The sequence below is a fragment of the Theropithecus gelada genome, chromosome 7a (genome assembly GCF_003255815.1).
Source record: "Theropithecus gelada isolate Dixy chromosome 7a, Tgel_1.0, whole genome shotgun sequence".
Taxonomy (NCBI): Eukaryota; Metazoa; Chordata; class Mammalia; order Primates; family Cercopithecidae; genus Theropithecus; species Theropithecus gelada.
This window is the reverse complement of record NC_037674.1, coordinates 6,862,315-6,879,966: the sequence shown is the minus strand read 5'-3', so window position 1 is coordinate 6,879,966 and position 17,652 is coordinate 6,862,315. Positions and strand designations below refer to the sequence as shown.

The window sequence follows — 17,652 nt, the reverse complement described above, 5'->3', positions numbered from 1 at the left end:
TTTTTAGCCTGTTGGCAAAGTTGCACAGGTTAAGCATCCCCTGCCTGAAATGCTTGGGACCAGAACTGTTTTGGATTTCGGATTTTGGAGTATGTGCATCATACTGGTTACCCACTGAACAGCCCTAATCTGAAAATGCAAAACCTGAAATGCATTTCCCTTGAGTGTCATATTGGCACTTAAGTTTTGCATTTTGGAGCATTTTGGATTTTGCACTTTCAGATTACCTATGCTCAACCTGTATGTAAGTTTCAGAGAAAATTAAGCAATATGTGACAGAAACTATGTACAGTAAGATGACATAGTATTTATAGTTCTCAAATGTTGAAGAAAACAATTATGGAAGGTAGAGAAAAAGGTGTGTAAATAAAAAACTAGATCTTTAATTTAAAAGCTAAGACCACATAAGGATATTTTAGTCAACAATGGACCCCACAGACAATGGTGGTCCCTCAACATTAAAATATTGTAGTTTTACTGTCCTTTCCTATATTTAAGATACACAAAAGCTAACTGCTGTTTCAACTGCCTAGAGTATTCGGTACAGTACCATGCTGTACAAGTTTGTAGCCTAGGAGCAACAGGCTATACCATATAGCCTAGGCGTGCGGCAGGCTCTACCACCTAGGTTTGTGTAAGTACACTCTACGATGTTCACACAAGGTAGCCTAGGCGTGCGGCAGGCTCTACCACCTAGGTTTGTGTAAGTACTCTACGACGTTCACACAAGGATGCATTTCTCAGAAGGTATCCCCCATCAAGTGACACACGACTGCACATTATATGCTCTACCTGCATGTATATTTGGACTTACTCAGCACTCTTAGAAAACTCCTAATACGGAGTGGTCTATAGACAAGAGCTTTTGATCCCAAATATATGACCTTAACTTGGTCAAATGTGAATTTAGGCTAAAAATTTCTGATTCAAAATATTCAATTTTACTGTCATGTATTTGCTGTATTATAAGCTGTATCAATGCTGACACACCTTTTACTTTAGAATTTAGTAGAGGCATTTCTCAGGAGGAACAATGAATGAAAAGATTAAATAACTGTTACAAAGTTTTAATCTTCTGAAAATACTGCTTTTAAGCTTCTCGGAAGTAACCATTTTCATAAAATGGATTTGCTAAATATAAACTGGACTGTTTTTCTATTTGTGAAAACACATTCCCCAAACACTTTAGAACACAGTTTAGGCCTTAGATGAACTCTGTTGGTTTCAGGGAATTAGTGTAACAAAATGTCAATAGGTAGAATGCAAAATGTCAATCTTGACAATCCAAATTTCCCACATTTCAATTTTATCCTGTTAGTCTGAACTTTTACTGTAATAGATTTTTTTCAATATTGTACCTGCTTATGACTAATCGTGCTCACTTTTATAAAACTTTATAGGGTAGAACAAAAAAGGTAAACACCTGCTGTCCCACTAGAGGGAAACATAAAATGGGTCTGTTAAAATAGCTGTAAATATGAGGAAGAACAAAATCTAACCAAGCAGTGGCTCAGATCATACCCTGCAAATCAAATACTCTCTAGTTATGCAGGGACTACAGGAAGATCAGTGAAATATCTTTTCAATGATACCCACTCAGTAATCAGCAAGAAGCAAAGTGTCACCATCAACTGTGAGCTCTCTCAGTATTCCCAGCTCCTACAGTGCAAGTCTTGGCCCACCCTGGGCTCTGCAACATTACTAAGTAAAATACAAAACAAAGCAAACAAGCCCAGCAACAAGCATTAAGATATAAGAAAACCACTGTAATTATTTTCCCTATGTATATATATTTTTTGAATTTAAAAACAAAACAGAACTATTTTAACATTCCAGACAAAGCATTTGGAAACTTTTTCTGTAACTGACTCCCTTGGCCACATAGTCTCTGTAACTTCTTGATTATACCACTGTGGAATGGGTTTCCAATAAAACTTTACAAAACTAGGAGGCTGGATTTAGCCCACATGGTGCAGTCTGCCAACTCCAGTTCTAGACAACAGTGATGATACTTTGTTCATCTAATTATCATGAAGAACAAGCTTGTGTGTTTTTCTCAGAATTCTCTCCATATGTTTGCTCTCTAAGAAAAGAATATCACACAGAGGAACATAAGTAGGTCATGACAACAATGGAACTCTGGTAGATTTTAGTTTCCTGAAGATTAAGTAGTAATTAAGCTATGGAATTTCTTTCTCTACACCAGGAAGGTCAAAGATTTCGGTCATAGAGCCAACAGTTTTAATCCTGGCCCCAATCCCATGTCAACAACATAACCCTGGACTTTATCGCAACCTCTCAATTTTAGTTTGCTTAACTATAGAATGAGGAAATCTCAGAAATGGTTAAATACAAGAAGATAAGAAAGCACATTTGGAAATTCTAACTTATGATACTATTATTACTACTATGAATCATCATAATAATTACAGTAGCGACATTATGTGCCAGGTATTGTAATAACTAATTTCTCCCCATTCTGTAACGTATGACCTGCCTGCTTCACTGCATATGGGGGTGCTGAAACACAGAGGTTTCAAGGTTATGCAAGTAACCAATGGTAGGCTGGGACATGAACCCAGGAAGTCTGGCTCCAAAGCCCTAAGAAATCACTATATTCTATCGCTTCTCACAACATGAAGATGAAGAGGTTTATTATTCTCAGCAGATAATCGCACATCCTAAAAATATACAAAAGTATTCCGAAATCTAGGAAGAGAATAGGGCAGGGCTGATGTTTGCCAAAACAGACTTCCTTTTACACTCAAGTGAAACCTTTCTCACAGAGACCAAGCCATTTTTTAAATTAATTCTTTAAAGATAATTTACATACAATTTGTAAAACAAAAAGACACTTATACAGCCAAAATTAAATAACAAAAACAAAAGACTATATATGGAAGTCCCTTAGTGTTTTTTTACACTAGCATTTTACTCTTATAATGTATCTAAGTTGTTTCTCAAGATGCAGGGCATGCTCTAAATTAAAACTCCACAGTTACAGGATTTGAAAATTAAACTTTGGGGTGGAAATGAAACCTTTAAGTAACTGGTATTTATATCTTGTCTGCAGGCAGATTACTAAATTTTCAGGAATTAAATTCTTACCACAAAAAATCTGAAAAGAACCTGAAGAGTTTTTTCCTTCTGCAGTTGAAGTTACCTTTTCTTTTATACACTACACTTTCTAACCAGTAGTTCCCACATCTAGCAGTGCACAGAAAGATACTAAGGGAGGAGACCACCCCTCGTATCGTCTTATGCCCAATTTCTGCCGCCAAAGAAAGAAGTAAAAACTAAAAGGCAGAAATGAAACCCACAGGCAGACAGCCCGGGGCCACACCTTGGGCCTGGTAGTTAAAGATCGACCCCTGACCTAATCGGTCGTTAACTATAGATTACAGACATTGTATAGAAAAGCACTGTGAACATCCCTATCCTGTTTTGTTCTGATATAATTACCCGTGCATGCAGCCCCCAGTCATGTACCGCTGCTTGCTCAATCGATCACGACCCTCTCACATGCACCCCCTTGCGAGCCCTAAAAAGGGTCAGGAATTGCTCACTCGGGGGGCTCGGCTCTTGAGACAGGAGTCTTGCCAATGACCCCGGCCAAATAAACCCCTTCCTTATTTAACTTGCTGTCTGGGGTTTTGCAGATTATGGATTCCAAACTTTGCAGTACTAGCCAAACCTTTCCACGCGGTTACAAAGGGGGATGACCAGGAGCCTTTTGAATGGGGGCGTCTACAACAGCAAGCCTTTGTAAGTTAAAGGAAAAACTTACGTTGGCTCCAGCCCTAGGACTACCAGATTTGACAAGGCCCTTTATATTCTATGTGTCAGAAAGAGAAAAAACGGCAGCTGGAGTTTTAACCCTGGCCAAGGCCAGTGGCCTGTCTCTCAAAACAACTAGATGGGGTTTCCAAAGGCTGGCCACCATGTCTAAGGGCCTTGGCAGCAACAGCCCTGTTAGCACAAGAAGCAGATAAATCCTTGGGCAAAATCTGAATATAAAGGGCCCCCATGCTGTGGTAACTTTGATGAATACCAAAGGACATCATTGGCTAACAAATGCTAGATTAACCAATTACTAGAGGAAGTGTGGAAACCTCAGAGGGTGGCAGTCATGCAATGCAGGGGACACCAGCGAGCCTCTACCTCAGTGGCCTTAGGAAACTCTGGAGCTGATTCAGAAGCTCGAAAAGCAGGATCTACCCCTTACCCGGCATTGGTAGTAGCCCCCTTACTCCCTCAAACACCTGACCTGGTACGTACCTATCCTAAGAAAGAAAAAGACAGAAAAAGACTTCTTCCATGCAGAAGCGGGGCAAGCAATAAAAGGAGGATGGATCAGACTGCTAGATGGGAGGGTAGCTGTGCCGCAGTTGCTGGGAGCCGCAATCGTATTGGCGGTGCACAAAACCATTCATCTAGGTCAAAACACTCTTAGGCCAGTACTTCTATGTCTCACACTTGCCAGTTCTTGCCAAAGCAGTAGCACAACGGTGCGTTACTTGCCGACAGCACAATGCAAGGCAAGGCCCTACTGCTCCACCCAGCATACAAGCTTATGGAGCGGCTCCTTTGGAGGATCTTCAGGTGGATTTCACAGAAATGCTGAAATGTGGAGGTAACAAGTATTTGCTGGTTCTTGTGTGTACTTACTCTGGGTGGGTGGAGGCTTATCCAACACGAACTGAAAAGGCCTACGAGGTAACCTGTGTGCTTCTCTGAGATCTTATTCCTAGGTTTGGACTGCCCTTACAAATCGGCTCAGATAATGGGCCGGCGTTTATGGCTGACTTGGTACAGAAGACAGCAAAGGCATTAGGAATCACTTGGAAGCTACATGCCACCTACCGACCTGAGAGTTCCGGAAAGGTGGAGCAAATGAATCTGACTGTCAAAAAAAGTTTAGGGAAAGTATATCAGGAAACAGGATTAAAGTGGATACAGGCCCTTCCTATGATATTGTTTAAAATTAGATGCACTCCTTCTAAGAAAAAAGGATACTCCCCTTATGAAATACTGTATCATAGGCCTCCTCCTATACTATGGGGGCTTCCAGGCACTCCCTGAGAGTTAGGTGACATTGAATTACAGCGACAGCTACAGGCTTTAGGAAAAATTACACAAACAATCTCAACTTGGGTAAATGAGAGGTGTCCCATCAGCTTATTCTCCCCAGTTCACCCTTTCTCTCCAGGTGATCGTGTGTGGATCAAGGACTGGAACGTAGCCCCTTTGCGGCCACGGTGGAAAGGACCTCAGACCGCCATCCTGACCACCCCCACGGCTGTAAAGGTAGAAGGAATCCCAGCCTGGATCCACCACAGCCATGTGAAACCTGCAGCCGAGGAAACCTGGGAGGCAAAAACTGAGCCCGGACAACCCCTGCAAAGTGACCTTGAGGAGGACAACGAGCCCTGCTCCAGTCACACCTGGAAGCTGACTGGTCTACACACGGCCGAAGCATGAGGAGAATCATCGTGGGACTCATTTTCCTTATAACGTGGACTTGTATAGTAAAAGCTTCCACCGATTTTCCCTGCATGGAAAACTGCTCTCAGTGTATACATCAGGTTACCGAGGTAGGGCAACAAGTTAAACAATCTTTCTGTTCTATAGTTACTATGAATGCCTAGGAACTTTAAAAGGAACATGTTTATATAATGACACTCAGGACGAGGTATGTAGCCCAGGAAACGACAGACCAGATGTGTGTTATGACCCCTCTGAGCCTCCCATGTCTACAGTTTTTGAAATAAGATTAAGGACTGAAGATTGGTGGGGACTCATAAATGATACAAGTAAAGTATTAGGCAGAACAGAAGAAAAAGGGGGCCCAAACGCATAATCTTGAAATTTGATGCCTGTGCCATCATTAACAGCAGTAAGTTAGGAAGGGGATGTGGCTCTTTCAGTTGGGAAAAAGGCTATATGACCGAAAATAAGTACATTTGTCATGAATTAGGACTGTATGGAAATGAATGTGGATACTGGTCTTATGTCATTTGGGCCACTTGGATAAAAAATGAAAAAGATCCAGTCCACCTTCAGAATGGAAAAAAATGGCCCTTCCTGCACTAAGGGACAATGTAACCCCTTAGAGCTAGTAATAACCAATCCCCTTGATCCTCACTGGAAAAAAGGGGAGCGTGTGACCTTAGGAATCGATGGGGCTGGACTGGATCCTTGAGTAAATATCTTGGTTCGAGGAGAAGTTTACAAATGCTCTCCTGGGCCAGTGTTTCAAACTTTCTATGATGAACTAAATGTACCAGTACCAGAAATTCCAGGAAAAACAAGAAATTTGTTTTTGAAATTTGCTGAGCATGTAGCCCAGTCTCTCAGTGTCACTTCATGTTATGTATGTGGAGGAACTGTAATGGGAGATCAATGGCCATGGGAAGCCCGAGAATTAGTACCTACAGACCCAGTTCCTGATGAATTCCCAGCTCAAAAGAATCACACTGATAATTTCTCGGTCCTAAAAGCCTCAATTATTGGACAACATTGCATAGCTAGTGAAGGAAAAGAATTCACTCACCCTGTAGGACGATTTAGTTGTCTGGGACAGAAACTGTATAACGGTACCACAAAAACAGTCACTTGGTGGAGTTCAAATCAAACAGAGAGGAATCCATTTAGTAAGTTCCCAAAGTTGCAAAACCGTGTGGACCCACCCGGAGTCCCACCGGGACTGGACAGCCCCCACTGGATTATACTGGATATGTGGGCATAGAGCTTATGCCAAATTACCTGACCAGTGGGCAGGTAGTTGTGTTATTGGCACTATTAAACCATCTTTCTTCCTACTGCCCATAAAAACAGGCGAACTCCTGGGCTTCCCTGTCTATGCTTCCTGCAAAAAGAGAAGCATAGCTATAGGAAATTGGAAAGATGATGAATGGCCCCCTGAGAGAATCATACAATGTTATGGGCCTGCTACTTGGGCACAAGATGGCTCGTGGGGATACCGGACCCCCATTTACATGATCAACCGAATCATACGATTATAAGCTGCCTTAGAAATAATCACTAATAAAACCGGCAGAGCCTTGACTATTCTGGCCCAGCAAGAAACTCAGATTAGAGGCCGGGTGTGGTGGCTCAAGCCTGTAATCCTAGCACTTTGGGAGGCCGAGACGGGCGGATCACGACATCAGGAGATCGAGACCATCCTGGCTGACACAGTGAAACCCCGTCTCTACTAAAAAAATACAAAAAACTAGCCAGGAGAGGTGGCGGGCGCCTGTAGTCCCAGCTACTCGGGAGGCTGAGGCAGGAGAATGGCGTAAACCCGGGAGGCGGAGCTTGCAGTGAGCCGAGATCCGGCCACTGCACTCCAGGCCTGGGCGACAGAGCAAGACTCTGTCTCAAAAAAAAAAAAAAAAAAAAAAAAAAAAAAAAAAAAAAAAAAAAGAAACTCAGATTAGAAACGCTATCTATCAAAATAGATTGGCTCTCGACTACTTGCTAGCAGCTAAAGGAGTCTGTGGGAAATTTAACCTTACTAATTGCTGTCTACAAATAGATGATCAAAGGCAAGTAGTTGAAGACATAGTTAGAGATATGACAAACTGGCACATGTGTCTGTGCAAGTGTGGCATGGATTTGATCCTGGGGCCATGTTTGGAAAATGGTTCCCAGCACTAGGAGGATTTAAAATTCTTATAATAGGAGTTATAATAATAATAGGAACCTGCCTACTGCTCCCTTGTTTGCTACCTGTACTTCTTCAAATGATAAAAAGCTTCGTCGTTACCTTAGTTCACCAAAATGCTTCAGCACAAGTGTACTATATGAATCACTATCGATCTATCTTGCAGAAAGACATGGGTAGTGAAAATGAAAGTGAGAACTCCCACTAATAAAATGAGTGAGAGTCTCAACAGGGGGGAATAAGGGAGGAGACCACCCCTCATATCATCTTATGCCCAATTTCTGCCACCAAAGAAAGAAGTAAAAACTAAAAGGCAGAAATGACATCCACAGGCAGACAGCCCGGCACCGCACCCTGGGCCTGGTAGTTAAAGATCGACCCCTGACCTAATCGGTTCTGTTATCTATAGATTACAGACATTGTATAGAAATGTACTGTGAAAATCCCCATCTTGTTTTGTTCTGATCTAATTACTGGTGCATGCAGCCCCCAGTCACGTACCCCCTGCTTGCTCAATCGATCACAACTCCCTCACATGCACCCCCTTAGAGTTGTGAGCCCTTAAAAGGGACAGGAATTGCTCACTTGGGGGGCTCGGCTCTTGAGACAGGAGTCTTGCTGATGCCCCTGGCCGAATAAACCCCCTCCTTTTTTTTTTTTTTTTTGAGACAGAGTCTCGCGCTGTGTCACCCAGGCTGGAGTGCAATGGCGCGATCTCGGCTCACTGCAAGCTCCGCCTCTCAGGTTCACGCCATTCTCCTGCCTCAGCCTCCCCCTCCTTATTTAACTCGGTGTCTGAGGAGTTCTGTCTGCGGCTCGTCCTGCTATAATACCCGGAGCTTAAAAAAAAAACATACAGCTGACCCTTGAAGAACATGGGACTGAACTGCGTGGGTCCATTTATACGCAAATCTTCTTCCACTTCTGCCACCATGATACAGAAAGACCAACCCATTCCTCAGACAACTAAATGTGAAAACAAGGGTGAAGGAAATGAAGGGTGAAGGAAATTGAGGATGAAGACCTTTATGATGATCCACTTCCACTTAATGAACAGTAAATGTATTTTCTCTTCCTTATGGTTTTCTTATTAACACTTTTTCTTTAGCTTACTTTAAGAATACTGTATATAATACATCTAACCTACAAACTTTGTACCGTTTATGTTCTCAGTAAGCTTCCAGTCAACAGTAGGCTGTTAATAGTTAAGTTTCTGGGTAGTTAAAAATCACAGGCGGGTTTCTGACTGCGTGTCAGGGTAGGAGGAGGTTCTGGTCCCCCTAACCCCCAGGTTTCTGACTGCGTGTCAGGGTAGGAGGAGGTTCTGGTCCCCCTAACTCCCGGGTTTCTGCGTGTCAGGGTAGGAGGGAGGTTCTGGTCCCCCTAACCCCCGGGTTGTTCGAGGGTCAAATGTACTGCCTGCCTCCGTCGCAGATGAACTGAAAGCAAGCCCCACAAGTTTGTATTCTTAAAAGTCCCCATATTACTGGTGCTACACATGAGAACACTTAAGATTCCTAGGAGAAATAAAACATCACAATATAATACAAAAATAGTAATTTTAGGGGGAAAAAAACCCCTCAACTTTTAAGTTAAGGTTACAGATTCTATGTGTTAAGGAACTCTAAATGAAGAAAGTAGATATCAGAAAGAATTTTCTAAGATTTAGAATTTGTTTACAATGTAAACTAATGGCCAAACATTTGAGATTTTAAGACTGCTCTATTTAAAAGGGGAAATCATGTCCAAATTACTTAAGTACGGTTTCTAGCTGAGAAGGATGTTAAAATTACAGCTGCTCCCATGAATCATCAAAGGTGCTATATCACTGTGTGCATTTGTGTTGCGGCAGTAATCCTTTTCCTGATAACATCTATGCTGTGCCAGGAAGATTTTTAGAATATATTAATTGCAGCAATTAAAAATCATCATCAGTTATAAGCCAACTTTACACGTAACATGCCATAATATTCCTTTAAAAAATCATTACATCCTTAAAATAAACACCAGGGTTCTTACAATTTATAAATCTAAGTTTGAAATTTAGAAATAATCGGCTTCACAAATACATAAAAACTACAGTGGATACGAATTAGCAACCACATTCATAGCTCTTACAAGTTATCCTCTTCTCTTACTAGTTCCCATTTTAGTAGAATGTGAAACACTTTTGTGAATATACAGTTTTAGCTACTGTGTCACTGTGGTTTTTTACAAACTTTAAAAAGGCTCTCTCCTGGCTAGGTATGCCTCCCTTCTCTTACTTCTCCCTTGCCTCTTCAACTTCCTAAAAGAATGTGCTCCCTGTTATCCAGTTCTCTGACTTCTTTCCAAATTGTGTCTCTTAGCAATTTTAGTGACTTCTATGGCTTCTGCTAACACCTCTATGCAAGTTAAGTCTCAATTCAGCATCTCGAATCCAAAATTTTCTCTTCAGATCTAGAAGAGATGACCAAATTTTCTTTCCAGCTTTACTGAGGTCTGACAAATAAACATTCTATCCATTAAAGGTGTACAACAGTGATGTTTTGATATACATATTCAGATGATGACTGCAACCAAGTTAATTAACATATCCATGCCTCACAGTTACTTTTCTTAATGTGTCAAAAGAATACCATAAGATCTACTCTCATATACGTTATTACTCGATACCACACTGTAAATTAGGTCTCCAGAACTTACTCATCTTATAACTGAAACTGTGTACCCTTTAACCAACATCTCCCCATTCCTCCCCACCCCAATCCCTGGTATCCACCATTCTACTGTCTGCTTCTGAGTCCAGCTTGTTCAGGTTCCACAGTAAGTGAGGGCATGCAGTGTTTGTCTCTCTGTGTCTGGTTCATTTCGCTTAGCACAATGCCCTCCAGCTTCATCCATGTTGTTCCAAATGGCAGATTTCCTTCTTTTAAAAGGCTGAATTATATTTCACTGTGTGTGTGAACATATACACCACATTTTCTTTATCAGTTCATGTGTTGGACATTTAGGTTGACTCCATACCTTGGCTATTGTGAATAACGCTGCAACAAACATGAGAGTGCAGATATCTCTTCGAGACAGTGATGTCATTTCCTTTGGACACATACCCAGAAGTGGAACTGCTGGATCATGTGCTAGTTCTAGTTTTAATTTTTTGAGGAACCTCCATATTGTTTTCCAGAATGGCCATATCAATTTACATTCCCATCAACAACATATAAGGGTTCCCTTTTCTTCTAAACTGTCTCTTCAGCCCTGGACTCATGTTTCAAGTGATCTTCATGTGGACTGCAGTTAACCATGGGTCAGTTGGTGGCCTACAGAGCCTTGGGAGTCTCCAGAAATCGTATGCAATTGCTGCGTGTATGTGCACATGCAAATTGTCTGGAGAGAAGGATCGTAATTTTCTTCAGATTCTCAAATGCACATGTGACTCTAAAGAAAGATAAACTCAGGTAGGTCACATACTACCACTATACCAGAACCTCTGGCATAAATACTAGTGTTTTGTTTTGTTTTTGAGAAAGAGTTCCCCTCTGTCACTGAGGCTGGAGTGCAGTGGTGCAATCTTGGCTCACTGCAACCGCTGCTTCCCAGGTTCAAGCAATTCTCATGTCTCAGCCTCGCAAGTAGCTGGGATTACAAGCATGTGCCAACACGCCTGGCTAATATTTGCATTTTTAGTAGAGACAGAATTTCACCATGTCAGCCAGGCTGGTCTCGATCTCCTGGCCTCAAGTGATCCGCCCACCTCGGCCTCCCAAAGTGCTGGGATTACAGGTGTGAGCCACCATGCCCAGCCAACACTAGTGTATTTTTAAAAGAGAAAAAAGTCCAGGTTAAGGTGTTTATTAAAGGACTTCTATAGTTAACTTTCCCAAGTAGTAGATTCCTGAAGCTTGCTAGCATCTTCTAATGCAATAGTATGGCAAACTACAGCTGTGGATCAACCATTTTTGTAAATACAGTTTTATGGGAACATAATCTGTCTATTCACTACATACTGTCTATGGCTGCTTTTGCAGTTGAGCAGTGACAAGAACTGTATGGCCTGGAAGACTGAAATATGTTTACTATCTGACCCTTTAAGGAAAAGTTTGCAGTTACTTTAGATTTAAAAAATGTCTACATTGAGAAAAACAGATCTAATCTTGAATAATCAAAAGAAACCCATCTTTTATTTGTAAGCAATTTTAGATACTGGTATCAAGCAAACAAAACCCCTGTATTTTTTAAAAATCCAGTGTCTTACCTGCCATTGCTTGGCTGCTGTGGAGAGTGTCTGGAATGATCAGAAGGCTCTGACCGCTGGTCAGGAGATCGTGACCGGCTGCGGCGGGGAGGCCTATCGTGTGATCGACCAGAATGATCTGAGGCCAGTGACTGAATTTCTGAAATGTCTGTTAATAAAAGAGTGCTACTTATTTTCCCACAAAAATAATTACAGTCAAGTATAAAGTACTCCAGTAATAATGAAGATAAGCTAGTAAGTAAAATTATATATAAAATGGAAAATTTATGCATTAATTTCATCAGCCAGCCATCAAATCAGTAGTGGTGAGTTGTCTACAGGAAAAATATATATAAAATTTTTAGATTTTGAAGGTGTTTGGCTGGTGGAAAATTATCATTTCTTTCAAAGATGTCCAGTCTCCCTAGTGTTTTTAAGAAAATAGGTCACTTAGAGGGGGCCTTGAAACAGAGTCACACTCACCGTCTCTCTCAGAGGCATTAGCAGAGTGGATGCTGTCAGACAGATCAGGGACGTTCAACAGCGTAGCCCGTTCATCTCTTTGAACTACCATTTTTAATTTGCCTTTAGACCTTTCTATCAATGTCTTTGCATCTGTCAATGACATATTTTCTGTCACAGTACCATTTATCTGCAACAGAAAATAAATTGTAGGTTTCAAGTAAAAGATAAAATACAAATGTTAACTTGGTTTGTTATAAACAGAAATATCCAAACCACTCCTTGCTGTAAGACCCAAAATATTCTCTTTATACTTTTCCAAATTATCAAAAGTATTCCACCTTCCTGAGATGATAAAATCTTTACTGTACTGTTGCTGTCAGAAAAACCCAAAGTAGCATCCCCTAACTCCTTCTCAAACGGCTGTCACTTTCTACTACTTATAAACAAACAAATAAGCATTTCAATAATATCTGGAAGCAATTATCAGAATTTTTTAATGTGTAAGAACAGACATATCTTATCTACGAAGTAGTACCGGCTGGTGAATAATTATCTCAGGATGACCCCGTGATACCTAAAGTATCGGTGTCGACATGTAATAATGCATAAAGGGAATTTACATCCCTCTCCCGCAAACATTGATTTTTAATTCTCTTTGGCAAAACTGCTTCAAACAACAGCACAGACTACATGGTAACTCTAGAACTTGTTTTCTATTTCAGTTCATTAAAAAGTAAGAATATGACTGTACCTTCAATACAACATCACCTTCTTGAATATTGCCATCTCTTGCTGCTAAACTATCTTGTGAAATTTCCTTAACAAATATATGGCTTGCCAATCGAAGACCATATTCTGAAATAATTTAAGTAAGTATTTTTAGTGTAACATCCTAAGACAGTTAAATAGATTTCACAAGTATACAACTAAACTAATAGCCACTGCATAGAGTTTTCAAGTACAATCAATAACAAGACATTTTTCTTGGCCACCCTGCAAGTAAGACATTCCCTTTAATTAGCAAGTCTGCAATGTCTCTGTGAAAGCAAAGGGAAAGTGTATGGTTCAAATGAAGGACCGATAGACCATGTTCCCATATTACTGAAAAGGACAAAATCCCCAAGAGGACACCATTTCTTTTTGACCAAGCATTGATACACTAGCTCTTCAGAATCCTTAAGGAATACCATTTTCTTTAAGAGACAGGGTCTCACTATGTTGCCCATGCTGGACTCAAATTCCTGGGGTCAAACAACCCTCCTGCCTCAGGCTCCAGAGTAGCTGGGACTAACAGACATGTGTCACACTATGCCTGGCTAGAAAGATAATTCTAAAGAGTAACCTGCTTGAGGTTTGAAAAACTTTGAAAAGATTGACCATTTTATTGAAGACTATTATCATGCATATACTATTTCTATTTTTCCCAGCTCCTAGACCAAAAATATTTCTGATCCTATACACCCCATGACACTGGACAGACATACTCAGAGTACTAGCATGTACTAAATATGAGTGCAAAGGCTTACAACCAGCTAGGCAGATGTGGGCAGGAGTTATTATGCCAGTCCTTTCCTTTAAACAACCAACCAAGTATCCAAGACTGAGGACACTGATTCTGTCTGTGGGTAAGGAATGTTGGAAGTTGAGTAAATTACTAGCAGAGTCCAGAGAACTGCCCAGGTTCCTGCAACAGCTGCAGAAAAATATATTTTAAGAAAAACAAGAACAATGACTACAACCATCAGTATAATGTCAGTAGTAAAAGGACTGCCCCTGGTTCTGTGAGGAGAGTCTTACTGCATTAAAAACAAAACCAAAAACCAAGATGGAAAACAGAAAATTGTTTTAACATGGGATAAATTAACAGACTTACTACTGAAGTGTCTAAAAATTATGTAACAGTAGGCTGGGCGTGGTGACTCACGCCTGTAATCCCAGCACTTTGGGAGGCCAAGGTGGGCAGATCACAAGGTCAGGAGTTCGAGACCAGCCTGGCTAGCATGGTGAAACCCTGTCTTTATTAAAAATACAAAAAATTAGCCGGGCATGGTGGTGCACACCTGTAATCCCAGCTACTTGGGAGGCTGAGGGAGGAGAATTGCTTAAACCTGGGAGGCGGAGGGTGCAGTGAACTGAGATTGTACCACTGCACTCTAAGCCTGAGAGACAGAGTGAGACTCCATCTCAAAAAAAAAAAAAAAAAAATTTTACATCAGAGTTACAGTTTAACTTAAGACAAATATACAAAGAGTACTCACAGCCAGAAATAGAATCAGGGTAAAGAAAACAGCCTTTTAGGAGATCTGGGCAAGGAATGAGGCAGTCATCCATATGGTCATTACATCACAGAAGGATACGGTATTGGTTAAAAGACTGTTCTTTAAGATTAAACACATATAAATGACCATTACACAGATGATCCCAAAATATTCCTTGTATATTAGTTTGTTCGTTCATTCTAAATATTTCTTGGGGTATATATCAACTAGGTACCAGGCATTAGGGAGAAAGCAGCAAAGGAGATAGTTCCTGCACTCCGGCAGGAGTCAGTGACAAAAAGGATGTCAGCAAGGCAATCCCAAATGCGATGAGTTCAGAGAGCAGAAACACAAGGGTTCTGCACCTACTGGGGGAAGGAGAAGGCCTCCCTGAGGAAGAAATACTAAAGTTAAAACTTTACCTAAGAAAGACCTAAACCTGAAGATGTTTGCGTGGGAGGGGATGCATGGGGTGAGTGAGGGCTGAACAGTTCAAAACAAAGGCACCCAAGTTATGAAGAAAAAAACCTGGTGGACCTAATGAAGTCATAAGTCTAGTGTAGCAGAGACTGAGAATTAATGAAGAATGGGGAAAAAGAGTAAGACAGAAGTATCACAGAGGATCTATGAAGAAATCTGCAGAATCAACTTAAAGGGATCCAAGAGACAACCTACGAGACCAAATGAGTCTACGTAAGAGATGACAGTGGCCTGAAAAAGGGTGGAGGCAGTGGAGAAAGAGTGGGATGGATGAGAGTGGTATTCAGGAGTGACGACATTCATCATACATGGGAGAAAAAGAGATGTCAAGGGTAACTACCATGTCATCTGGGAATGGCCTGAGAAACTGGATCAATAGGAACACGTTCAACTGAATATGAGAAATACAAAGAAACATTTTAAGAGGGAGATGTGTTTCATTTGAGATGTGCTGTGTTTCAGGGACCTACAGGAACATCTAAGTGAATATGCCTAACAGCTGAAACACAAGAGTGTACAGATTTGGGCTGGAGACAGAGGTTCTGCCACCAGCAGTGACTGGAAGCAGAGGAGCAGATGAGATTGCCTAAATTGTTATTCAACCTGAGGAAAAGAAAAAAAAAATTACCTTAAGTGGAAAAAAAGATTCTAGGAGAGAAACTGACAGAACATTATGAAGGGCAGGGTGAGGAGAATGAGCCTGCAAAAGATACAGAAAGGTGGGGGGGAAAAAACCAGAGAGATGCAGTATTACCAAAAGAAGACATTATTTTTAAAAATAAGGAGTGGTTAACCATGTGAAATGATACTGTAAGGCAAGCAAGCTAGAGACTGAAAAACTTCCACTAGATTTAGTGTGAACATTTTTGGGGGCAGAGCAGAAGATACCAGACCAGAGAGGGTTGAGAGGTAAGTGGTGAAATGAAGTAGAAACAGCAAACGTTGACAACTTCACTGAGACTTCACTGAGAAGTCTGCTCTAGAGTGGGGGTAGGGAGTACCACCTAGGAGATATGCCAAGTGGTAAAGCAGATCAAAGTAAGCCTTGATAATATTCCAACTGTAACACCCCTATATATCAAAATGATCAGTCATGCATGCCCACAGGAGGAGGAAGCCACAGTCAGATCCATTTTTTATCAAATTTAATGAGGTATGAGGGAAGGCAGCTGAGTTTCAGTTTCAAAAACTTCAAAGAAATACTGCATTATAGAGAAATGCCCTACAAGGGGTTCCTTTCTTTAAATTCCTCCATTTAAAAAAACAGTCTGGAGTGAGGGGGAAGAAGTCACAGCAGGGCACAATGGCTTCCCGGCTGTAATTCCAGCACAGTGGGAGGCTGAGGCAGGTGAATTGCTTGAGCTGACCAGCTTGGGCAACATGGCAAAACCCTGCCTCTACCCAAAATGAAAAAATTAGCTGGACATGGTGGCATGTACTTGTAGTTCCAGCTACCAGGGAGGCTGAAGTGGGAGGACTGCTTGAGCCCAGGAGGCAGAGGTAGCAGGGAGCTGAGATTGTGGCACTGCACTCCAGCCTGGGTGACAGAGCCAGACCTTGTAACAACAACAACAACAACAGCATCACCACCACCACCACCACCCCTACCCCCGCCCTCCCCCAAGATTTCTCTCCATGATTACATTACTAATAGTTAAGAAAAACCCTGAATTTTCATTTGGTGATGGTGTGACATTTCTTGTTAGCATAATTTGTACTGGGTTATTCTCATCAGGACAAATCTGAAAGCCAACCCCTGGACCATTCACTTGAAGTGCTATCTGTTCCAACAGAGAAAATGAACAGTCCCTGAAGCCTGCCATAACAGGACTTGACTTACAGTGATAGAACACAAACACAAAGACAACAAAGCAAAGACATGAAGAGACAGCAACTGTACTTCTCACTAAAATTAGTTTTAAAGTTTCATGTGAAAATAACAGCAAGAGTTGGCAGAAACTACCTTCATTCTTCCGGGATTTCACCAGTGTGACTTTGGTGGGTTTAGCGGGCTGGCTGGAAGCCACTGACCGCCTGTCTGACCGCGGAGACAAGCTCCTCTCTCTACTTGCACTTCTATCCCTCGGCCAAATCTTCTCACTCCTTCTGTTAACCACACCACTCCGGCCACTTCTTGGATCATGTATTTCCTCATCGTAACTATCTTCTTCATTATCAGATACTGGTTCAGGATCAGGACGACTTACTGGTATTTGAACTTTCTTCTTCCTTCTAATTGTCTGCAAGTTAAAAAGGTTAAAAAATAAGTTGACTGATTTTCATATATGTATGTTCAGTTCCAAAGAGAAAGGAACATTACACATCTCACCCCGTATTATGAACCAGCAAGAAACAATACACAAACCACTACAACAAATTGCTAAGGAATACATTTCTATAAAGGCTGTGTTTTCTGCTCTCCTGATGAACAGATCTAGTTAAGCACAAATAAGAAAGGGTGGGCCTAAAAATCTCTTTATTTACTTCACACAGAAAGATCTTCCTGGTGTAATAATCACAAGCTTACAGGGAAACTAACAACTGTTGGGTGGTTTGAATAAAAA

The 17,652-nt window shown here is 41.3% G+C and overlaps 1 protein-coding gene across 5 annotated transcripts in view; it reads right to left on the bottom strand.

The window, feature by feature from the left end:
- Positions 1 to 17,652, bottom strand: part of TJP1 (tight junction protein 1) — a 274,011-nt gene that overhangs the window by 52,233 nt on the left and 204,126 nt on the right. For all 5 annotated transcript variants that reach the window (XM_025389949.1, XM_025389950.1, XM_025389952.1 and 2 more), the window contains 4 exons: positions 17,052 to 17,328; positions 13,102 to 13,205; positions 12,369 to 12,537; positions 11,907 to 12,054 (listed from right to left, as the gene is read on the bottom strand). In XM_025389949.1, coding sequence (XP_025245734.1) covers positions 11,907 to 12,054; positions 12,369 to 12,537; positions 13,102 to 13,205; positions 17,052 to 17,328 — 698 coding nt within the window. The remainder of the gene's footprint in view (positions 1 to 11,906; positions 12,055 to 12,368; positions 12,538 to 13,101; positions 13,206 to 17,051; positions 17,329 to 17,652) is intronic.